The following is a 25,700-nucleotide window of genomic DNA, read 5'->3' on the forward strand; positions in this document are numbered from 1 at the left end:
AAGCAACGCAGCTGCAACTCACATTTATTGCAGTGCACCATAACCACCTGCCATGTGCTTTAGTGCAGGGACATCAGAAAAAAATGCTACATGTCACTTTTTTTGTGCGTTAAAAAGAATGGGCTTTGCAAATGATTGGGCTGCCATAATGCAATGCACATCAAGGTGTGACAAAATGCACATTAATGCAACACAGAACAGACAGGCTTGAATGGTAGCACCTTGTAATATCTGAATAGTCTCTAATGTATTTTATACATACCTGCACTGATTCTTTATTCTGTCAGGATGAATACTAATATAAGGTGAAACAGGTTTATCTACAAATGATCCAAATCCAAATCGAATGTCAGGAGAGAAGTCAGTCATTTTCTGAAATAAGTCAAATCCAATGGAGTTCAGCTTTTTTATACTGGAATCCATTGAGGCAGAGACATCAACTAAATAATACAGATCCAGTGGATATTTCTCCAAGCGATGAACTCTTAGCATGAAGTTTACTTTAGCCCCTGATCAAAAGAAACACAGAGCAGGTTAATATTATACAGGATTTATATAGTGCCAACAGTTTACACAGTGCTTTACAATGTAGAGGGGAGTAGTACAATAACAATACAGAAGGAATAGGTGGGCCTTGCTTGTGGAGCTTACAATCTAAAGGGGGGCAGGTTGCCAGGAGAATGATCACTGTACAAAGTATTAATCTAAAAGTTAAAAATTTGGATGTACATTTAAAGGAACACTGTGACACAGGAACCTCAGGGCCACAATCTGTATAAATACATAGGTAGATTCAGTAAGAGTTAGGCCGACTTATCAGTAGATAAGTCGACCTAACTCAGAATCTACGCCGACCTATGTTTAAGCGTATGCTCAAACAGAGATACTAAAAAGAAGAAAGTATTCCGCGCTTAGGATCCACCAAGGCTAATACAAGTGACAGTGGAATAGTACGCTAGGGTAATGGAGTACTAAACAAATATCCGGTAAATTCCAATAAGGTATCAAATATAAATAACAATTAAAATGGAAATAAAATGTCAGGCTGCAGCCCCCCAAAAACAAATCCCCAAAGGGGATAGCAAGAGTAAAGTGAAAATGGGATGGGGTGTTGGCGCTGCCCTACTTATAAACTGTGCCAAGCCGTAGTTGTGAACAGTGACCCTATGGGGTACGGTATATAAGTGTGGTGATCAAATAGCCAGCATAATTTGTGGAAACAAAACTATGTTCTAGCTATATATTATGTATAGTGACAGTGTCTAAGTGCTGACATACATAAATGAACCAAACACATACAGGTATGTTATAAACAAATGAACCAAACTGTGCTGTCACTGGTAGGCTATGAGATAGCCTGTGCAAAACTCCACTGTGTAAATATAATACATTCATATGAAAAAATTTGTATAAAAAATGATGCTCATGAGAGAAATAGTCCAATGATTGTGTGCAGTAAAAAGACTTTCTTCAAAGAAAAAATATATATGTAAATAAATGCAAAGTCACATAGAGAAAGCCCATCCAAGGGGTGGTAAAGTCCGTGCTTGCAAAGGTGCACCTATAAAGGTGGGTGCTCAGGTATGCTCAGGTATGCAATAGTGAAAATTCCACGCAGTGGTCGCAGTGCTCCCCCTCCTGGGTCCCCACTCACCAGAGGCACTAACCCCTGCAGAGGTAAAGTGCAAGTAGTTAGCCTCCGACGGCTCTGGGATCTCCCACGGCTCCTCTGCTGTACTTGGAACCTCCTTCACTTTGTTCTGATGGTTTTCCGAATCCAGAGATAAAGGTTGCTTTTTAAAGGTCCACAGTCCTCCGGAAAAACAAACACACTAGCATAGCGTGGTATGTTGGAACAAGTGCTTGGTTTATTGGCACTAACAATATCGTGCACAGTAAAAAAAAGTAAATAAAAAAAATATATATAATAAATAAACAATAAAAGCCAATAGAGCAGAGGTAATGCTCTATGCAAAAGGTAAAAAACTAAAAACAAGTAATGCAGGTGGAGCGGCTAACAACCTGTTAGCATAGCTCCGGCCGCCGCACTGAGTAAACCAGGAAGTGTCAGCAATAGCCTGGGAACGGCGTGCGTTCCACTAACAACCAACTGGAAACCGGAAGTGCGTGCGTGTGTGCGTGTATCCGCTTTACGCACGTTTCGTCAAAATACGTCTTTTATTGTTTATTTATTATATATTTTTTTGATTTACTTTTTTTACTGTGCACGATATTGTTAGTGCCAATAAACCAAGCACTTGTTCCAACATACCACGCTATGCTAGTGTGTTTGTTTTTCCGGAGGACTGTGGACCTTTAAAAAGCAACCTTTATCTCTGGATTCAGAAAACCATCAGAACAAAGTGAAGGAGGTTCCAAGTACAGCAGAGGAGCCGTGGGAGATCCCAGAGCCGTCGGAGGCTAACTACTTGCACTTTACCCCTGCAGGGGTTAGTGCCTCTGGTGAGTGGGGACCCAGGAGGGGGAGCACCGCGACCACTGCGTGGAATTTTCACTATTGCATACCTGAGCATACCTGAGCACCCACCTTTATAGGTGCACCTTTGCAAGCACAGACTTTACCACCCCTTGGATGGGCTTTCTCTATGTGACTTTGCATTTATTTACATATATATTTTTTCTTTGAAGAAAGTCTTTTTACTGCACACAATCATTGGACTATTTCTTTATTATTAATTTTTCTCATGAGCATCATTTTTTATACTAATTTTTTCATATGAATGTATTATATTTACACAGTGGAGTTTTGCACAGGCTATCTCATAGCCTACCAGTGACAGCACAGTTTGGTTCATTTGTTTATAACATACCTGTATGTGTTTGGTTCATTTATGTATGTCAGCACTTAGACACTGTCACTATACATAATATATAGCTAGAACATAGTTTTGTTTCCACAAATTATGCTGGCTATTTGATCACCACACTTATATACCGTACCCCATAGGGTCACTGTTCACAACTACGGCTTGGCACAGTTTATAAGTAGGGCAGCGCCAACACCCCATCCCATTTTCACTTCAAACAGAGATACGCTTAAACATATCTAAGATACGACGGCTTGCGCCGTCCTATCTTAGGTTGCAATATTTTGGATGGCCGCTAGGTGGCACTTCCATTGCGGCCGGCGTAGAATATGTAAATGAGTTTATACGCCGATTCACGAACGTACGCCTGGCCGCCGCAGTCGATTTACGGCGTTTCCGTAGCGCATTACAGGCCTAAAGTTATTCCATCTATTAGGTGGAATAACAATGTTAAAGTATGGCCGCCGTTCCTGCCGCGAGATTCAAATTTTTAACGTCGTTTGCGTAAGTTGTCCGCGAATCGGGATTTACGTCGTTTACGTCCACGTCGAACGATGGTGTGTAGGCAATGTCGTTTTTGAAAATTGAAGTTTCAAAAACGTTGTTTTTTACTTCACAGAAAATTTCGTTTTTTTCCATCACATAAAGTGATGGTGTGTACGCGGCATTGCACACAGCTCCTTTCTCTATCTGCAACGTAGAGAGCGTCCTGACTCTCCTGCTCATCCCCTCCCCCCTCAAAGGAGGGGGCGAGCACGACACCAGGGAGAAAGCCTTGCATTACTGTGTGTAGTTACAGACAGAAGAACAGGAAGTGAGGATTTCTCAGAAGAAATAAGGAAATTTAAAAGCAAAATGGAAGGATGAGGTAAGTGAAGGAGGACTGCACTAAGGTAAAGGGAGCTATTTAGGGGCAAAAAAATGTACCTTTACAACCCCTTTAAATTGGAATTCCACCCATTTAAAAGTCAGCAGTTACAAAAAGTGTAGCTGCTGACTTTAAAGGGGAGTTCCACCCACAATTTCACTTTTTAAATATAAATACCCCTGTAATACACAAGCTTAATGTAGTAAAGTTAGTCTGTAAACTAAGGTCCGTTTTGTTAGAGCATTTAGTTAGTTTATAATCTAGAAATAGACCGTGGCCATCTTAAGTGTGGACATCATGAAGCCAGACTGTATGACTTCCTGGATTTCAGCCTTGCAGATCTCGCACATGTTCAGTGCTGCACAAGCGATGTAATAGGTTTCAGTCAGGTTTCCATAGCAAGGGGAGTGTCAGAGGAAGTTGCCGCCCATTCTCTATGCAAATAGGCTATTTGCAAGGACTACTGGGATACATGATGCCTATCCCAGAAACCCTTGCAAATAGCCTTGTGACTTAATAGCCTAGGCTAATAAGGAGGAGGAAGTAATGAAGGACTACAAAATATAGGTATTTACAAGCAACAAAATAAATAAAAATTGTCCATTCTGAACACTATGAGATTAGGGCATGCAGCACAGACAAACATAAAAAAATGGGTGGAACTCCACTTTAACAAACAGCCACTTACCTGTCCCACGGTCCAGCGATGCGGCCGAGCCACGCTGCGCGTTATGAATGGCCGAGCAATCTTTTGCGATCTGTGACTTGTCCTAGAAGATTGCAAGGAGGGAGGGGGAGAGGTGAGCTTCCTTCTGGTGCCACGGCTCCAGGAGAGGAAGTGGGAGCTGGATACCTGTGAAAACTAGGTACCCGTTCACCCGCAAAAAAATGACATGCCAAATGTGGCATGTCAGGGGGTCACGAGTTCCCTTTTTGGGTGGAACTCTGCTTTAAAGCATAGGGTTTAGAAAACTTGTTGATGATCAATTGTCCATAAACACTTAACCATAGAGTGTACTCTGCATTTCCTAATAAACACGTAACCATAGAGTGTACTCTGCATTTCCTAATAAACACTTAACCATAGAGTGTACTCTGCATTTCCTAATAAACACTTAACCATAGAGTGTACTCTGCATTTCCTAATAAACACTTAACCATAGAGTGTACTCTGCATTTCCTAATTAGACTAATACAAAGAAAATCATAATCAGTTAAGGATGGATTTCAATGGACTATTTCACACACTGCATTTTTTAGGTTTAGATGTGCGTACTTGTTTTGGAGCAGAGAAATAAATCACTGAAGCCTAGATTGTCAGAATGACAGGCAGGAAATTAGCATTTACAGAATAATTAAGCAAAGTCAGCCTCCATGTTTCTCCCATGAAAGGTTTCTTTAATGCCCAAATGAATGGGGGCCTAAATCCCTTCCCTGACCTGAATCGCTCCCTCTGTCAGGAAACAACTACAACTCCCAGCATGCCCTGCTCATTTCATCAACAATATCATTCTAGGTTTACGGTTTCAGCTGAGGCTTCCACTCTTAGAAACGTCAACAGCAAGAAAATGTATTACAGATGAATGCAAGGCGTAGCAAAATATAATTGTATTAAAATGGCATTTGTACATCTCTGGTTTAAACATTAAGGGAGTTTGCACATAGTGGAATTTTAAACTGGGCATCTGATGGTGGCCAAAGGGAAAGTGTTTTTGCTGGCAGCACAAATAAAGTTATTTTAACATAACTGTTGAATTGCATCACTGAACACCTGGCAGTCTAGCATTCAATACGCATACGATCACAGATTTGTTTCATTTCAAAGAGATTTCTATTCTTTTACTATTCAATACAGATATTTTTTTTTATATTTTATTAGTTCTACGGAAATGTTAATTCTAGGTGCGATTAAGTGTCACTTCTGACACTTTAAATGAAATGTAAAAACATTTAGCGTTTAAGATAAAAACGTGCATAGTGTAAGTTGCTTTTTACCAACGCAGCCACTCATGCATTTCAGTAGCGCCAGGCCAAGCACTTGGCAATACGGCCCCAAAAAGTCTAGACTTTTCATTACCTAAAGTACACAGGGTTTCAGCTATAGAAGGCTTAAAGGCAATAATTTGAGTGAATATTTTCCATTATTTCACCGACATGTTATTTTAGGACTTTTAATAGGTTATTTTTATGATCTCATATTCCTTAGGCAATTTGTTGTATAAAGTGTAAATTGCTAATTGGGCAGCGCCATAATTGGCTCATTTAGGGCTTAGAAAAAGATTGAGCCATCAACCAGGTCAAAGAGCTTCATATTTTTTTTTTTTTTTAATGCTTTGTTAACATGAAATAAAGGGTTTCTCTTCATACAAACAAAAATAAATAGGTTTACAAAAATGATAAATAAAATAAATCTGTTGATGGATAATTTTATTGCCTAGGGTGATATACCACATTAATGGGTTTACAGTTTATCCACTATGGAGAACATTTGTAAACGCTAGAATAAAGGAAAATATTGTTGGTGGCAACCATCCAGATACTTTCTTTCATTTCTGAATCTACATTTGAAGCATGACAATTTGAATTCCATTGGGTACCACATGCAGAACTGTCATTTCGATTGGCATTACTTCCATGCTGTGGCTCAGCATAACCAAAGACTAACCACATTTTAAAGGGATAAGACTGTGAAAATAGTTGAAATGTTTATTTACCACGCCATGCTTTTTATCAAAAAAAAAAAAAACACCACTTGTATATTTATCTAAATATGTGATAGTCAGCTAAGCAAAACCCTCAAAATTCCCACCCTTCTTTGCAGCACTGTAAAATAACATAGCTTTAGAGATAATATAAAACAAGTGTAATGCCCTGTACACACGATCGGTCATTCCGATGAGAACGGTCTGATGGATTTTTCCATCAGTTAACCGATGAAGCTGACTGATGGTCAGTCGTGCCTACACACCATCAGTAAAAACAAACTATCGTGTCAGAACGCGGTCACGTAAACCACGTACGACGGCACTATAAAGGGGAAGTTCAAATCCAATGGCGCCACCCTTGGGGCTGCTTTAGCTGATTTCGTGTTAGTAAAAGACGATTTGCGCTTTTCTGTCTGTTACAGCGTGATGAATGTGCTATCTCCATAACGAACGCTAGTTTTACCAGAACAATCGCTCCCGTCCCCTAATTTAGTCTGAGCATGCGTGGATTTTTAACCGATGGACGTGCCTACAAACGATCGTTTTTTTTTCTATCGGTTAGGTATCCATCGGTTAATGTTAAAACAAGTTTCACATTTTTTAACCGATGGATAAATAACCGATGGGGCCTACACACGATCGGTTTAGTCTGATGAAAACGGTCCATCAGACCGGCATAAGGCCCCGTACACACCATAGAATCCATCCGCTGAAAAATCCCAGCAGATGGGTTTCAGCGGATAGATCCTATGGTGTGTACACGCCAGCGGATCTGTTTCCGCGGATATTTCTCCCCTGGGATGGATTCCAGCAGATCGAATATTTGCTGACATGCCAAGCAAATCCATCTGCTGGAATCCATCCCAACGGGTATAACCAAACAGGAAGTGAGAGGAAATTTATTCAAATTAAGGGAATCCATTGCCCCCCCCCCCACAGGCCCTCTGAATTAGTGTCCCCCCTTAAAAATTTCAGGGCGGGTCTTAAACAGAAATGGATGTGGCCTTGACAAGAAGGGGTGGGTCATATTTAAATTAGGGGGTGCACAAGTTTAGTCAGGCCTAGGGCAGCACAAAACCTAAATACACTACTGTATAAGGGGTAAATAAAATATGTGCCAAGAAATTCTGCCATACACATTTCCTCGTGCCCATATACTGCCTATTTGCCATTTGTTTCAACTCTTGTTACTGATATACAGTTCTCGTCATAAATGAGTAGACCCCAACAGATTTGCCAGAAAACCTTTTCTTTCCATTCAGAATTAACATTTTCTATGGGATGCTATACTACAAAATGATCTGAGCCCAATCGAACACCAATGGGGAATTCTGAAGCGATAAGTTGAGCATCACTCTCCATCCAGCATCCAGGCCACAGGTGTCAAACACAAGGCCCGTGGGCCGAATCCGGCCCTCCAGGCCATTTCATGGGGCCCTCGCACCTCTCCTGCAGCTGCAGGAGAGCTCCAGCCCTCCTCTGATCCTCCTCCAGACCCTTACTTTCTGCTTTCAAGCAATGCATCCAGCTTCTTCCCAGCAGCAGCACAAGGAAAGGGGAGTGCACTGTGATGTAAGGAAGAATGGGGGACTCAACTTCTGATGGTGGGGTGGCTCTTGACATCTTATGTAAAGGGGAGGGGTTGCGCTGGACATCTAATGTTAAAGATATAACCGGCCCTTTTGAGGGCAATCATAATGCTGATGCGGCCCACGTAAAAAAATGAGTTTGACAACTCTGATCTAGGCTCTAAAAGAGGTCTTTCTTGAAGAATGGAAAAATATAGAAGCTGCAACATGTCGCCAACTTGTTCAATCCATGCCTAGAAGACTTGGTGCAGTCCTTACAAATCATGGAAGTCATACAAATTGCTAGATGTAGTAGTTTTTGTTGTGAGGTGTATTCATTTTTGCATCAACTAATTGAGTAAAACTGAAGATTTTGTAATCTTAGTTTATATTATTAAACTAACTTTCATGTAATGAGCTAAACAAATGTTCTACAAAACTCAAGTTTGTCAATATGTTGGAAATTGTTCTTGAGTTCATTGAGATATTGATGAAAATCTTAGGGCCAGATTCATAGAGAAATACGTTGCGCAGCGGCGGTGCGTAACGTATCCCATTTACGTTACACCGCCACAGGTTTACAGCGTAGCACTTACCTGTAAACTTGCGGCGGTGTAACGTAAATCCGTGTGGCGCATGCTCCGTCCGTCAAATTACCCGACGTGCATTGCGCTAAATGACGTCGCAAGGACGTCATTGTTTCAACGTTACCGTAAATGGCGTCCAGCGCCATTCACGGATGACTTACGCAAACTACGTGAAATTTTAAATTTCGATGCGGGAACGACGGCCATACTTAACATTGCTTAGACCACCTAGAGGGCATACTTAGTTTTACGCGACGCATCTCTACGGAAACAACGTAAATTTAGATCGACGGGCAAAGTGGACGTTCGTGAATCGCCGTAACTAGTCATTTGCATATTCTACGCCGACCACAATGGAATCGCCACCTAGCGGCCGGCCTAGAATTGCAGCCTAAGATCCGACGGTGTAACCCAGTTACACCTGTCGGATCTTAGGGCTATCTATGCGTAACTGATTCTATGAATCAGTCGCATAGATACGACAATCGTATCTCAGAGATACTACGGCGTATCAGGAGATTTGCCGTCGTATCTCTTTTGTGAATCTGGCCCTTACTTTTCAAAAGGGGTGTACTCATTTATGCTGAGAACTGTATATGGAATTTATTCTACACAAGGTTTCCATATTTCTTACATTCCTCCACATTGCAAGCTCTCTTCAGTTCTATTTGGTTTTTAATGGTATATGATATAAAAGAAAAAAAAAAAAAAAGTCCCATTGACAATTTTTTTTATTTCTTACGGTATTGGAAAGAAAACTGTAAAAATTACGGAATCCAAAAGATACACATGCTATAAACCACACTTCATAACTTTTTGAATTGTTCAGCCATGCAGAGGGGTAGAGGTGTTTATATAACTAAATGATTCACTTAGCCAACTTTACAGATTAACACGCACAAATGTAGCAGTTTAATTGAGGGTCCCAGCCCCTATAAAGCAAGATACATTTTCAAAGAAAACACTGGATCTCCAAAACCTTGAGACTGGACAAAATACGTGGACATCATGGTCAGCGCAATAAATAACTAAAGTGCTCAGTTTCAGAAAGATATGTAACTGTGCTCCGTAAAACAATCTGGTTCAAATTCAATTTTGACAAAAACACAGCAGAAAATATGTGCAACTTAAAAATTAACAGCTGTGTAATAGCTGGCCCTAGGGGAAATCTTTTCCCAGAAGTGTTAACGCTTATTAACTCAAACCTTTAGAAATAATAATTGGATTTTTGCACTTACTATAAGAAAATAGAGTTCATTGAGGCACACAGTTTCCAGAGACTATGGGTTATACTGTTGCCCACAGAAGGATTTGGACTTTGGCAAACAAAAAACTGTGACCAGCCAAGTATAAAACCAACTCCTCCCAGAATACCTCAGTTTTATAGAAACAATACCAAGAGCAAGATTCTAGAAACAAGGGTGGGACTTGTGTCCCTCAATGAACTCATTTTTATTGCTGTCTGTGCCCTTGTTAAGGAGGTTCATCCTCTCGGTTTATCCTGTGTAGCATTATCATTGAATGTGAAAGTAAAAGAAAATCCCAAATTTTGGGCTGTCTCCAGAAAAGTAATAGAGGGGAAATCTTCCAAGGGGGGACTAGTTCTGGTGACCTGGGGGTCCGAAAGGAATTTCCTTAACTTGCAGGGATTTCGTCTCTCCATTCCGGTTTTGCTATGGGACAGGAAGTGAAGGTAAATCTCAGCAATGGGATATGCCTCGTACACACGGCCGGTTTTCCCGATGGGAAAACTGCAAGGAGAGCTTTTGGCCGGGAATCCCGGCCGTGTGTATGCTCCTCACAGTTTTTCTGACGGGAAAACTGCCCAAAAACCGCCAGCCAAAAAAAGGGAACCAGCTCTCTTTTTTCCTGCCGGGAAAATGGGTGGACTTTTGCCCGGCGATTTTTGGCAGTTTTCCTATGGGAAAAACTGTGATAGAGCATACACACGGCTGGAATTCCCGACCAAAGCTCCATCGCAGTTTTCCTGTCAAGAAAACCGGCCGTGTGTAGGGGGAAAGACTGACTGAGCAGGTTCTCAGCTTTCCCCTCGGGATTTCCGACGGGAACTTTTCATGTTGGAAATCCCGCACGTGTGTACGGGGCAATATAGAGGGCAAAAAAACGAAAAATCTGACAGGGGTAATAACACTCCCTTGCTCTATCCAAAATGAAAAGAAAAAAAGTGTTGCCTATAGTTCTACTTTAATGCGAAAAACATTACATGATATTTTCTTGTTTTCATCTATTGAGAGATAAAGGATTCAGACACTGTTGTTTTTTGAAGCAGTCCAAAAAAGGTGGGCAGGAAGCAGAAAACACTAATGCCTCATACACACGACCAATTTTCTCATCGGAAAAACTGCCATGACAGCTTTTGGTCGGGATAACTGGCCTTGTGTATGCTCCATGGCAGTTTTCCCGACAGGAACTGGAAATTAGAACATATTCTCTTTTTTCCTGCTGCAATTTCCGGCGGTCTTTTTCCCGGCAGTTTCCCTATGGGAAACACTGCGGTGGAGCATACACACGGCCGGGATTCCCAGCCAAAGCTCTCACTGCAGTTTTCCAGACGGGAAAATCTCTGGTGTGTACACGGGCAAAGTGACCGAGCAGGTTCTCGGTTTTCCCCCCGGGATTCCTGACGGACTTTGAATTAAGCCTGGCTAATTTGTAGTCTTTGATCAAATGGGTTTCCTCTAATCTTGGGTTTGACTGTGAGCTCTCTCTTTTGTGAAGAGGTGGCACTGTTACCTTTGGCATTAGTATGAATTCAGTGAATTCAGGTTATGAGCGAATATGCTTTTCTCAGCCAATCGTCAGGAGTGTCTTTGGGCCACTGAGGCTGCTGGGATAGTCTATTTATTTGGAGAGAGTCAGGTGATCTGAGTTTTTTCAACCCGGGCTGCGGCCTGGGTGGGTGAGTGTGGAGCAGCAGCAGAGGTGTAGACCTGAAGCCTAACCATGTGCAAAGAGGCTTGGCCTGAGGGAAGCCAGATCGTTCCCTGGAGGCAACAGAGAAGAAGTTGCCAGAAGTTGCTCATTACTGTGTATATATTATTGGCAGGAAAGAGGTTTACACAAGGGGGCGATTAAGGGGTTTAACGTGTTCCCTGGGAGGTGTTTCTAACTGTGAGGGAGATGGGACTGACTAGTGGAGGAGAGAGATCGCTGTTTCTGATCCCTAGGGACAGCACACCTGTCTCTCCTCCCCTGTCAGAATGGGGCTCTGTCTGTTTACATTGACAGATCTCCGTTCTGGCTCTCTGTGGAGCTATTGCGGGTGGCCTACGGATATCGCGGTCGCTGGCCATGCAAATCGGCTTCAGTGTTGCGCCGCGGTTGCCCTCTATCGCTCTTAAAGTGGCCGATGTTACTCTATGGCGATTCACTCAGGAGAGCCAACCTGCCGCAGTATAATGACGGCAGTTAACTACTTGCCGACTAGCCGCCCTCATTTTACTGCGGCAGGTCGGCTCCCCTGCGCGAGAGCACATAGGTATACGTCAACTCTCGCGCAGGCCACTAGGGGCGCGCGCGCCCATCGCTCGCCCCCGACTCCCGTGCGCGTACCCGGCGGGCACGATCGCCGCCGGGCACACGCAATCGCTCGTTACAGAGCGGGGACTGGGAGCTGTGTGTGTAAACACACAGCACCGGGCCTGTCAGGGAGAGAAATGCTGATCTTCTGTTCATACAATGTATGAACAGAAGATCGGTCATTTCCCCTAGTGAGGCCACCCCCCCTACAGTTAGAACACACCCAGGGACATACTTAGCCCCTTCCCCACCCCCCCTTAGTGTTAACCCCTTCACTGCCAGTGGCATTTTTATAGTAATCCAATTCATTTCTATAGCACTGATCGCTATAAAAATGCCAATTGTCCCAAAAATGTGTCAAAAGTGTCCGAAGTGTCCGCCATAATGTCGCAGAACCGAAAAAAAAAAATCGCTGTTTGCCGCCATTACTAGTAAAAAATATATTAATAAAAATGCCATAAAAATACCCTCTATTTTGTAAACGCTATAACTTTTGCGCAAACCAATCAATAAACGCTTAGTGCGATTATTTTTTACGAAAAATATGTAGAAGAATACGTATCGGCCTAAACTGAGGGAAAAAAACTTTTTTTATATATTTTTGGGGGATATTTATTATAGCAAAAAGTAAAAAATATTCTTTTTTTTTTTTTTAAATTGTCGCTCTATTTTTGTTTATAGTGCAAAAACTAAAAACCGCAGAGGTGATCAAATGCCACCAAAAGAAAGCTCTATTTGTGGGGAAAAAAGGACGCCAATTGTGTTTGGAAACCAAGTCGCACGACCGCGCAATTGTCAGTTAAAGCGACGCAGTGCCGAATCGCAAAAAGTGTTCTGGTCTCTGCTCTGGAAGCAATATGGTCCGGGGGTTAAGTGGTTAAAGGCCCTTTTTCTATATTGCTGTCTGCCTAGTTCTTTTTTTGTCCAAGGAGTCTGCCAAGTTGCTATTTAATTTGCCTAAGGGTGTCCTGTGCCCTAACCCTCTCTCCCCTGTTTCTGTTACGAGAAATAAAACTGTTCATTTTTAAAAGTGACTGGTGCCCATCTTTCCATCTTGCTCTACACCCACCATGCCTGGTAACCTGCACCCTGAGGAGGAATGTCAGCCCTTCCCTGACTCTGGGGGTCACCACCAGCCTTCTGGAGGTCGGGGAGAGCACTACATGTATTTGGTGTATGACTAGACTTATATCAAGTATTTTACCTCTAATGGGCAGCAAAAGCAAAGGTTTTCTGTACAGAGATTTGCAGATTGGAAAGTTGATGGCAGGTCACAAGAAAGCATTTATGTAAGAAACACAATATTCATTAAAATTAAATAATGTATTTAAACTGCTTCTCCCTACTTAAAAAAAAATGATTCAGCAACAGGAGCCTTGCTGTGTTGCAATGCCATTATGACCAGGGCTGAGGTCAGCAAGGACACAACGCAAATTTTTTTTCACGGTGAGTAATCAAGCGCATTAAAGTGATGCAGTGCTGATTCAGTTAACAACAAGCAGATGATATGCTGAACACGACTGCAGCTCTGTGCTCCGACAATGACCTCACCTGACCTCACAACACATAGGAAGGTATTAAAGGTCAGAAGGAAATGACCTGTGAACTTGTCCCAGAAGAACACAGAGGGATGCAAGTAACGCTATATACTTGTTACTTCTAACCCTGTCATGTCTTTTGACAAATTGTCTGGTGTGTATTCTAGTCCTGCAGAATGCAAAAGCTAAAATAGCAATTTCCTTTTCTTGTTTTTTTTTTTTTAAGAAGAAATGGGGAGCAAAGATAATAAAAACACCCTTTGTACCTAAGCCATGTCTTATTCCATTCAAGGTTAAGTCTTCCCCAAGAACGGTCTCAGGATGTTAAAATGGAACCATACTCACCTGTTCTCCAGTGCTGTGATCCCCCAGAGCTCCCCGTCGGCCATTGACATCTTCAGCCCAGCAGCTTCCGGACATCAATCCCCGGCCATTTTAATTGGCCTGGGGTAACGTAGCTTCCATGACTATTGTTTGTATTACAATGTTGGTGCTAAAAAAAATAGGAGTTTATGCTGTGACCACAGACCTCCTTTACCAATTCCCCACTCTTGTTTTAACCTTTTCCAGCCACCCCCTCCTTTTAAGAGCTTCTAGATGCCAGGAGGCGAAGGTGGATATTTGGGACATGTGACCACTGTGATTGGCTATCACAGTGGTCCGCGGAGCCCTCTGATGTGGCCCACGACCTCCTGCTCTGGGATGGAATAAAATAGAATAGAATAGAATACTGGTATTAAAGGTACGTTTTTATTACTAAAATCACAGTGTGTGTGTGTGTGTGTGTGTGTGTGTGTATATATGGGCATATATTTGGGGTAGTGCTGGAGGCAGGTATTATTTCTGGCTACAGTACCAAAATTGTGGGTCATTATCTCATTTTCCAAATGTTTTCTATAAATATAATAATGGGAAAGTACAGTATATGTAGATATTGGGCCAGATTCAGGTAGATCCACGCAATATTTGCCTGGGCAAAGGGCAACGATTTTTGCTCTGCGCCCACGCAAATATTTTGAAATGCCCGCGATTCACGGAGCAGTAGCTCCGTAAATTGCGCGGGCGATATGCTAAATAGCCCGGCGTAAGGGCGCCTAATGTAAATGATCCCGCCGGGGGCGGGAATCATTTAAATTAGGCGCGCTCCCGCGCCGAGCTAACAGCGCATGCTCCGTCGGGAAACTTTCCCGACGTGCATTGCGGCAAATGACGTCGCAAGGACGTCATTTGCTTCTAAGTGAACGTGAATGGCGTCCAGCGCCATTCACGATTCACTTACGTAAACGACGTGAAATTTAAATTTCACGAGCGGGAAGGGCGGCTATACTTTAGCATTGGCTGCCCCTGCTACAGCAGGAGCAACCTTGCGCTAAAGTCGCCGTACGGAAACTCCGTACCTTGCGTGCGCAGGGCCCGCGCAACTTTTGTGAATCGGTGGTAGTATGCAATTTGCATACTATACGCCGATCACAATGGCCGCGCCCCCTAGCGGCCAACGCAAGAATGCAGCCTGAGATATGAAGGCATAAGGAGGCTTATGTCTGTCATATCCTAGGCTGCAGTCCGCGTAGCGATGTTCCTGAATCAGGGGCATTCGCTACGCGGGAGCAAAACAGCTATTGCGCCGCGCAACCTATGGTTGCGCGGGCGCAATAGCTTCCTGAATCTGGCCCATTGTGTGTTTTTCCTGCTCTACACGGCAGATACACAACAAGAACACAAGAGAGATGTTTTCCTCCAGTACTCACCTGGTTTAAGATGAACATCTTCTGACAGGGTGACCTGACTGTTAGGTTCCTTGGTGCCAACCACCTGCAGCTGGATTGCCGGATGTTCTATGAGCTCTGCTCTGCACCCCTTCGTCTTTAAATTAAAAACAGTGTCACATCTTTCACTCTCGGCCGAGTCCACCATAAAATCCTGTTAGAAGACAATGAATAAAAGAGCAAAGCGTAAACAGATGGCTGTTCATAGTTTCATAAAATGCCAGCCAGCTTCATGAAAGCCAGTAGGAAGGCGTTCTGGTTTACATTATTAATAACTAAAACTGTTTCATGTAATAAATGTTATAGTTAAAATTTTATTGCCGTGCTAAATAAAGTAGTTTTGCTGTGTGGTGAAGGAGAATAAAGGACACAATAAATATATTCTGTTTTCCTTTAAAGCAAGCCAGAAGACAGTAGATTGTATTGTTAGACGTCAAAGAAGAGTGATCTGGAATAGCTGTTTGTATTTCAGAAAAGCTCCATGCATAGCTCCCAACTGTCCCGGATTTCGAGGGACTGTCCCTGATTTGGAGCAATGTCCCTCAGTCTGACACACTGCTACACCGATCTCGGTAAAGAGCCTCCGACGAAGGCTGCTCTCCTGACAGCGGGGGTCTGTGCTGATTCACTATGTAAACAAATCACGATGTAAACAGGAAGAGCCGTTGATCGTCTTTTCCTCACTTGCGTCTGACAGACGCGAGTAGAGGAGAGCAGATCGGCTGCTCTCCTGACAATGGGGGTCTGTGCTGATTGCTTATCAGCGTAACCTCCCCTCGGATCCCACCCAGGATGCCGCCCACGACCACCAGGATGACCATCCACACTGGACCACCGGGTATGCACCCCCTAGACCACCAGGGAAATGCAAATCTGTGCCCAAGCAGCTGCCAATCAGTGCTCACCCACTATGCCTACCACTATCAGTGCCGTATATCAATGCCACCTATCAATGCTTATCAGTGCCGCCTATCAGTGCCCATCAGTGCCGCCTATCAGTGCCACCCATAAGTACCCATCTTTGCAGCCTTTCAGTGCCCATCAGTGTCACCTATAAGTGCCCATCAGTGCCACCCATGAGGGCCCATCAGTGCTGCCTATGAATTCCCATCAGTGCTGCACATCAATGCCACCCATCAGTGCCGCCTAACAGTGCCCATCAGTGCCGCCTATCAGTGCCCATCTTCAGGCCCCGTCAGTGCCCGCTCATTGGTGCCACCTCATCAGTGCTGCCTTATCAGTGCCCATCAGTGAAGGAGAAAACGTACTTATTTACAAAATTTTATAACAGAATCAAAAGCAAAACTTTTTTTTTTCAAAATTTTCCGTCTTTTTTTATTTGTTTAGCAAAAGATAAAAACCGCAGAGGTGATCAAATAGCATGAAAATAAATTCTGTTTGGGTACAGTGTAGCATGACTGCGCAATTGTCATTTAAACAGCGACAGTGCAGAAAGCTGAAAATTGGCTTGGGCAGGAAGGGGGGTAAGTGCCCGGTATTGAAGTGGTTAAATACACTTACCAAAGACACCCATGAAACAAATTAAATGGATTGAATTCCCCATAAGGTAGGTGGGCTCTCCTCATAATGTAAAAGTGTACACAACATACTTGCCATTGTGGGCCATATTCTGAGTATAGTTACGATGGAGTATCTCAGGATACTCCGTCGTAACTCTCTTTTTTGGCCAGTGTATCTATGCGAGTGATTCTTAGAATCATTTTCGCATAGATACGCTGAAGATCCGACATGTGTAAGTCACTTACACTGTCGGATCTTGAATGTAATTACTCCGCCGGCCGCTAGGTGGCGTTTACGTTCAGGTCTCATTTGTTTATGCAAATGAGCCTGATATGCCGATTCACGAACGAAATCGCATCGCGTAACCGTCGCTAACGTCGTTTGCGTAGGCGTAAGGTTACCCCTGCTATATGAGGCCAGTCCCACGTAGGCCATGTTAAGTATGGCGTCGGGTCCGCGTTGTGTTTTCCCGTCGGGTACGTCGTTTTACTAAGTCGTCCGCGAATACGACTTTACGTCAATGACGCACACGTCAGCGCCATTGACGTTTTACGCCGAAAACTGGAGCATGCGCACTGGGCTATTTTAAGCCCCGCGCATGCGCAGTTCGTTCGAATCGGGAGCGCGCTTAATTTAAATGGAAGCCGCCCCCTTGGATATACGCGGGGATACGCCGGGCCAATTACACTCCGCCGCCCCAAACTACGGAGCAAGTGTTTGGGGAATACAGCATTTGCTCCTGTAGGTTGGGGCGGCGGAGTGTAAATGGCTTAAGCGCCGCCCGCCTACTTTATTCAAGAATATGGCCCTATGTTACACTTACTGTTCAGTGTGTATTCCCTCCAGCGAGGACAGGTCCAAACCAGCCGCCACTCCATCTACTGTTACCTACCCTTCGGTTTCTTCAGGGTCCCGCGATGCTCCCATCTGGCCAGCCAACGGGGATAAAACTCCTATATTGTCCATGGCAACTGTGCAACATACACAGCAAAAAGAGAAATGGCATGAATCACAGGAAAGGGTGATGCAATACCCAATAAAATGTGATTTTACTCTATGCTGCACACCAATGATTAACAGTTGAAAGTGGAAAATCAATAATATTTTGCTTCTGAAAAAAAATAAAAAATAAAACAGCCACTCTTCTTTCCAGGGTAGAAAGAAAGAGAGAACCAGAATGGGCGGGAGGAAGTGAGCAGGTGTCCTAACTAAAAATCAAAGGGGTTTAGTATGTCATCAGTGCCCGATGAAGTCATGTATTACAAAGTGCATTGGACCGAGTTTCTGGTAACGCTGTGCTATTATTGTACTAGGCACCGTCAGCTCGGGTGGAGCATGCTTTTAAGTCAATCTATTTTTAATCAAGAATCTTTTGCTGTTGCAAATTCTCTTTCTTCCTTTCTCTTTTATGTGTCTAGAACTTGATCTGGCTAATAAATGCCAGTCCAGGCATCCTGTTTTGGAAACTATTCCGTATGACCTCCTATATTATTAGGGTTCACCTTAGGGCTGAGTGCAACTTTCATTTAAATATATTCCTCAATAGTCACAACAAAAATATATAAATCTACTTTGTGTGCACCAATTTCTTTTTAAACACCCATAAAAAAAAAATTCAATGTACATCATCACGATAGCCTTAGCTGGCCCAGCAGGCCCCACCCACTAAAGGAGGGGGCGGGGACAAGACCAGTCACCCTTCACAAGGAGAGAGCGGCATTTCACTCCAGGTGACAATTATCATCAGGACAAAATGGAAAGAGTGGATTCCCAGCAGGGACACTGACAGCAATAAGAACCTGGCAAAGGTTCTAACCCTTCAAACTTTAACCCAAACTAAAAATAAAAAAATGGGTTTATATAAGTTTTAATAAACTTTTCATTTTTAGCTTCCACCGTTCTGCATTTTGTAAAAGTTCACTCCCATAAATTTTTGACCAGCAGAATGTCTGGAAAACCCAGGAGTAGTAAGTTGCAGCTGTAAAGTGTCAAAGAAGCCTTTATAATTTAAAGGGACGCGGCTGACATTATTATTGCGCAGGTGCTTACCAAAGCTTACTATTAAAGACTGCATTGGATTTATTTTCTAACAAAACTTGGTGGAGAAAAGCTTTTTCTTTTCCCGTTGATCACTGTCTAGTGCAGTCATAATACAAAAATAGATTAAAAGCTCAGTTTTATAGCATTTCAGTTTAGTTTCAAATATGCTACGGTCTCATTTTCTTACAGAAGGAACACTTTATTATCCAGTTTTGTCATTTAGGAGTCCTGGAAATTCTGGATTGGGATATTGCTATTTTACTTAGGTCTGCCAAGTCTTCTTTAACAGCAAAAGGTCTCCAGAATGAACCGACCTGAATATGAGCGCACATTTGTCCTGGTGACAGACTGAGAATCACACACATAACAAAACAGTGGCCCGGATTCAAGTAGATTTGCGAATTTTTTTACGGAGGTGCAGGGCAACGTTTTTGCCCTGCGCCCCCGCAAATTTGCTGCCCTTGATTCACGGAGAAGTAGCTCCGTAAATTGCGTGGGTGCCCTGGCAAAATGCCCGGCGTAAGCGCGCGCAATTTAAATGATCCCGTAGGGGGCGGGAATCATTTAAATTAGGCGCGTTCCCGCGCCGAGCGTAGAGCGCATGCTCCATCGGGAAACTTTCCCGGCGTGCATTGCGGCAAATGACGTCGCAAGGACGTCATTTCCTTCAAAGTGAACGTGAATGGAGTCCAGCGCCATTCACGATTCACTTACGCAAACTACGTAACTTTCAAATTTCGCGACGGGGGAACGACGGGTATACGTAACATTGGCTGCCCCTGCTAATAGCAGGGGCAGCCTTACGCGAAAACCGCCGTACGGAAACGACGTATATTGCGTACGCAGGGCTCGCGCAACGTTGTGGATCGGCGTTAGTATGCAATTTGCATACTATACGCTGAGCACAACGGGAACGCCACCTAGCGGCCATCGCAAGAATGCAGCCTAAGATATGCGGGCATAAGAGCCTTATGCCGCGCATATCTTAGGCTGCAGTCGGCGTAACGAGGTTCCTGAATCAGGAGCATTCTTTACGCCGCGGCAAGTAAGCAATTGCGCTGTGTAACTTATGGTTAAACAGGCGCAATTGCTTCTTGAATCCAGGCCAGTGTGAAATAAGGAGCTGAGTACATGGGCGTCCGCTGAAATTTTTTCAGGGGGGGGCGCTTCGACAGTAGTGATACAGTCGCATTTAACCCTTTCTTCGACCACTAGCGGGGATTAAACGTGTCCCCCCTCCTGCATCACTGGACCCCTTTACATTACACAGCACCCTGCACCTCTGGACCCCTTTACATTACACAGCACCCTGCATCACTGGACCCCTTTACATTACACAGCACCCTGCACCTCTGGACCCCTTTACATTACACAGCACCTTGCACCTCTGGACCCCTTTACATTACACAGCACCTTGCACCTCTGGACCCCTTTACATTACACAGCACCTTGCAACTCTGGACCCTTTACATTACACAGCACCCTGCATCACCGGACCCCTTTACATTACACAGCACCCTGCATCACTGGACCCCTTTACATTACACAGCACCCTGCACCTCTGGACCCCTTTACATTACACAGCACCTTGCACCTCTGGACCCCTTTACATTACACAGCACCTTGCACCTCTGGACCCCTTTACATTACACAGCACCCTGCATCACTGGACCCTTTTACATTACACAGCACCCTGCACCTCTGGACCCTTTACATTACACAGCACCCTGCACCTCTGGGCCCCATTACATTACACAGCACCCTGCACCTCTGGACCCTTTACATTACACAGCACCCTGCATCACTGGACCCCTTTACATTACACAGCACCCTGCATCACCGGACCCCTTTACATTACACAGCACCCTGCACTGTGTAGGACATTTACCCCATCCTCCCCCCCCCCTCCATGCTGCATATTAAAAAAATCACAGAAAGTCATCACTGTTAATCTTCAGACTGCATGCATGCAGTCTGAAGATTATTAACTGTGAATGTGATGACTGTCTGTGATTTTTTTAATATTCAGCATGACGGCGGGGGGGAGGGGGGTAAATGTCCTACACAGTTGCACTGGTCATGGTAACTCATGTATTAATGTCCTGCACTGTGCAGGACATTAATACATGAGTTACTATGACCAGTGCAACTGTGTAGGACATTTACCCCCCTCCCCCCCGCCGTCATGCTGAATATTAAAAAAATCACAGACAGTCATCACAGTTAATAATCTTCAGACTGCATACAGAATGATGCAGTCTGAAGATTATTAACTTTGATGACTGTCTGTGATTTTTTTAATATGCAGCATGGCGGCGGGGGGAGGGGGGTAAATGTCCTGCACAGTGCACAGGACATTAATACATAAGTTACCATGACCAGTGCAGGACATTTACCCCCCCACCCCGCCATGCTGCATATTAAAAAGATCACAGTCTTCATATTCACATACCCCCCTCAAAATAATGATTTTACTGGTCACTAATGAATTTTCAGAAGGAGAAAGGCCTCAGAGGCTCAACACACTAGAAGCCTAAAAACGTTTACAGAACAGGTTTTCAATAAGTGAACTGGCAAACATCTGTATACACATCTGTCTACATCCTAAAAGCTTGAAGTTTTATCTATTTGCACCAATGCTAACTCCCAATGGACCTAGTACATACACGATTAGCTATGTGAAATTGTGATTGTGTTATTATTCCAGCCAAGTGTGTGCTAGCCCAGTGCTGAACTTGCCTAAACAGCAGCGCTGGCTCCTCTTGGTGCAGGCAGTAGAGCAGCTCTATGCTCCTTCCATCCATTCCACGATGATCCCCTCCCACGTGAATGACGTCACGCCGCCAGGACGAGCGCCGGGCGGGGCTGTAAAGTTAGAAGGAGCGCGATCATCTATTGGCTGGCGGCAAACAGGGGCGGGAGCGGAGCGGAGCGGAACAAGTGCAGGACTGTGCAGACAACAAGAGCGCACAGACACATGACATGCCACTCACAGAGACAGTGACAATCGCGGCGCAGGCGGCCCTGGACCAGCGATGTGCGAGAGGCGGCCGCGGCTCCAGGGGGGGGCGAACGCCCTCCCTTGCCCTATGGAGCGGACGCCCATGGCTGAGTATTACAGAGACAGAAAACTCTGTTTTACATTTGTATTTAGTGAATTTTAATCTAAGGGTCAAAGATAAAGTCTGTGAAGGACAACATTCCACACTGAGGCCTCTTGCAAATGGGGGCCTGATCCCATACAACCCCAATTTGTACCTTTACCTCCTACCTGAGCAGAATATTTGACATACAGTGCCTTGAAAAAGTATTTATACCCAGTGGCATCACCAGGGTTGGTGTCACCCGGTGCGGTAAAACATTGTGTCACCCCCCCACCCCCACCCACCAACTATAATCGCCTCTCAGTACAGACTCCCCTCAGGATAAACCACCCCCCTCCATCAGTGCAGACCCCCCCCCCCAATAAGTGCAGACCCCTTCAGGATAAACCCCCCAATATGTGCAGACCCCCCTCAGGATAACCCCCCATAAGTGCAGACCCCCCTCAAGATACCCTCAATAAGTGCAGACCCCCATCAGGATAGCCCCCCAATAAGTTCAGACCCCCCCCCCAGAATAAACCACCTCTGCATCAGTGCAAACCCCCCTCGGGATAAACCACCCCCCTCCATCAGTGCAGACCCCCTCAGGAAAAAAAACCCCAATAAGTGCAGACCCCCCTTAGGATAAACCCCCCCAATAGGTGCAGACCCCCCTCAGGATAACCCCCCATCAGTGCAGACCCCCCCAGGATACCCCGCAATAAATGCAGACCCCCCTCAAGATAAACCCCCCAATAAGTACAGACCCCCCCTCAGGAATACCCCCCCAAAAAGTGCAAACCCCCCCAGAATAACCCACCCCTCCATCAGTGCAGACCCCCCAGGATAAACTACCCCCTCCATCAGTGCAGACCCCCCTCATCCACCTGGGCGGTGGGCAGAGGCGGCTTCAGTGTACAGCTGCCCGGAGAGTTGTTTGCTTAGACTGTCACTCTCCGAGCAGTGTGCCTGTGTATAGTGAAAGGAGGCAGCTCCATCGGCAGTAAGTGAGGAGTCTCACTCAGACAGGGATAGCGTGGCGCCGGCACATTGTGGCTGAAGAGCCCTGCCTACGGGACCCTCCGCTGCACTCGGGATGGTGTAATCCCTCTCAAGGCTGTCACCCGGCTGTCACCCTAGCAACCCTACTGTTCATAGCCCTTGAAATATTCCACATTTTGTCTTGTTACATACAAAAACTTAAATATTTTATTGGGATCTTATGTGATAAACCAACACAAAGTGGCACATAATTGTGAAGTGGAAGGAAAATTGTAAATGAATTCATTTTTTTTTTAAATAAATATGTAAAAAGTGCGGCATGCATAGACTAATTACTTTAACAAAAGCTAATTGGAGTCAGTAGTTTGCACACCTGGGGCCAGATTCATGAAGCACTTACACCGTTTTTTTGGTAGATGCACGGCGTAAGTGCAGATTTGCGCCGGCGGATCGCTGCGCCTTACCCAGAGAACCAGATTACGCCTCCAAATAGACTTCATCGCCTCGGTGTAACCTTTCCACGCCGGCGCGGCGTTGGCGCAGATTTACGCTGGTCGGATCTGGTGCGGCCATGGTTTTTGTGTTTTAAATATGCAAATTAGGTTTTTGGGCCGATTCATCAACTTAAGCTTGACCGGCGCAGGCTACTCCCGGTGAGCGGAGCTGAAATTTCCAGTGCAAAGTTACACCTCATAAAAGCAGGGGTAACTTTGCACCAAACTTGCAGAGGTCAGCTGGAGAGCAGCTAAAGCAGCAGCGTTACAAACGAACTGAGCAACAACACTTGCTGGACAACACATAGAGGCGGTCCCCATGTTGGGAGAGGCCCTCAATAATTACAGCCCTCTCCTCTGGGCTGAAATTGGTCATCCGCCCACCTGAGGATTCCTCATCAGCCATAACTGCCCCACCACAATGCAAACGACCTAGCTTAGAAAAAAAAAGCTTCAGTACATTTGCACCTGCAGGGCGGAAGTCTGGGCTGATTCATGGACTGGGCTTTGGTAGTGGGTCGGCGTAGCTCAGGGATCACGCCGGGGCGCAGTTCTGAGCATGTGCAGATTGGGGCATTTACCCCTGGATGTCACTGAGCATGTGCGGTCTAAGATGCGCCCCGGCGTGACCCCTGCACCAGGGTCGGCACTTCATTAGCATAGGGTGACTCCCAGTTGGCCTTACCCCGCCTTACGCCGTCTAAAATCCGCCCCGCTGGGGTATCGTAGACAAAAAAAGTTTCTTGAATCACATAACTGCCTCTCCGCGCTGGACCGGTGTAGTCTAAAAATGATGCACCACGCCGGTGCAAATCTGCACCATTGTTTATGAATCTGGCCCCTGGAGTTCAATACATGAAATAAGTAAAAAAGTATCGTTTAGAGCTACTTTGATTAAAGACACTCAGACATTTTAAGACTGCTGTTCATAAGAAGCATCAGCTGATGTGAGCCATGCATCGCTAAAAAGGAGATGTGAAAACATATGATCAAAAGTAGTTGATGTGCATAAAGCTGGAAATGGATACAAAGTAATCTCAAAGTGTTTAGGCATTCATCAGTCGACAGACAAAGGGGCAGATCCACAAAGAAATTACGCCGGCGTATCTCTTGATACGCCGCGTAATTTCAAATTTTGCGCGTTGTATCCTTGTTTTGTATCCTCAAAACAAGATACGGCGGCATCTCGGATAGATCCGATAGGCGTACGTCTTAGTACGCCGTCGGATCTAAGCTGCATTTTTTCGGCGGCCGCTAGGTGGCGTTTCCGTCGAATTCCGCGTTGAGTATGCAAATTAGCTAGTTACGGCGATCCACGAACGTACGTCCGGCCGGCGCATTGTTTTTACATCGATTGCGTTCGGCTTTTTCCGGCGTATAGTTAAAGCTGCTATTCTGAGGCGTACTCAATGTTAAGTATGGCCGTCGTTCCCACGTCCAATTTTGAATTTTTTACGTTGTTTGCATAAGTCGTTCGCGAATAGGATTTTGCGTAGAATGACGTCACCGTAGTAAGTATTGGCTGGTTCCGGTTTAATTTCGAGCATGCGCACTGGGATACCCCCATGGACGGCGCATGCGCAGTTAAAAAAAAACATAGTTTACGTCGGGTCACAACGTATTTACATAAAACACGCCCCCATTACATCCATTTGAATGCCACGCCCTTATGCCGCCAGAGATACACTACGCCGTAACTTACAACGCAAATTCTTTGAGGATTCAAAATTAAATAAATAAGTTACGGCGACGTAGTGTATCTTAGATACGCTGCGCCCGGCGCAAAGGTACGTGGATCTGCCCCAAATTGTCTATAAATGGACTTAGTACTGTTGCTACTCTTTCTAGAAGTCAGCACCCAGTTAAGATGTCTCCCAAGGCACAATGCAGAATACTTAAAGCGGACCTTCAGTCATTTTCAACTTTCCATTTATTAAATCTTCTGCCCTTGTTGTTTTAACTTTGGATAGGAAAACATATTTACTTACTTATACAGCCCACTTCCTGTTTGTCTGGTAAAAAGCCTAGGCTTATGACATTGTGCACAGTTCTCTCTCTCTCGTGAGAGTTTACCAGGAAGGGAGGGGGATTGGTCGTAAGAGGGCCAATGAGAGCTGCAGAGCTGGAGGTGTGCTTCTGTGTGTCTGTGTCAATCCAGGA

At 44.7% G+C, this 25,700-nt stretch overlaps 1 protein-coding gene across 1 annotated transcript in view; it reads right to left on the reverse strand.

Annotated features, from left to right (window-relative positions):
- The window catches only part of ITGB8 (integrin subunit beta 8), a 196,284-nt gene that overhangs the window by 66,605 nt on the left and 103,979 nt on the right, over positions 1-25,700 (reverse strand). Inside the window, exons 3-4 of the mRNA XM_040352818.1 lie at positions 15,383-15,554; positions 263-509 (exon numbers count right to left, since the gene is read on the reverse strand). Coding sequence (XP_040208752.1) covers positions 263-509; positions 15,383-15,554 — 419 coding nt within the window. The remainder of the gene's footprint in view (positions 1-262; positions 510-15,382; positions 15,555-25,700) is intronic.

Source organism: Rana temporaria, chromosome 5, assembly GCF_905171775.1.
Source record: "Rana temporaria chromosome 5, aRanTem1.1, whole genome shotgun sequence".
NCBI classification, from domain to species: domain Eukaryota; kingdom Metazoa; phylum Chordata; class Amphibia; order Anura; family Ranidae; genus Rana; species Rana temporaria.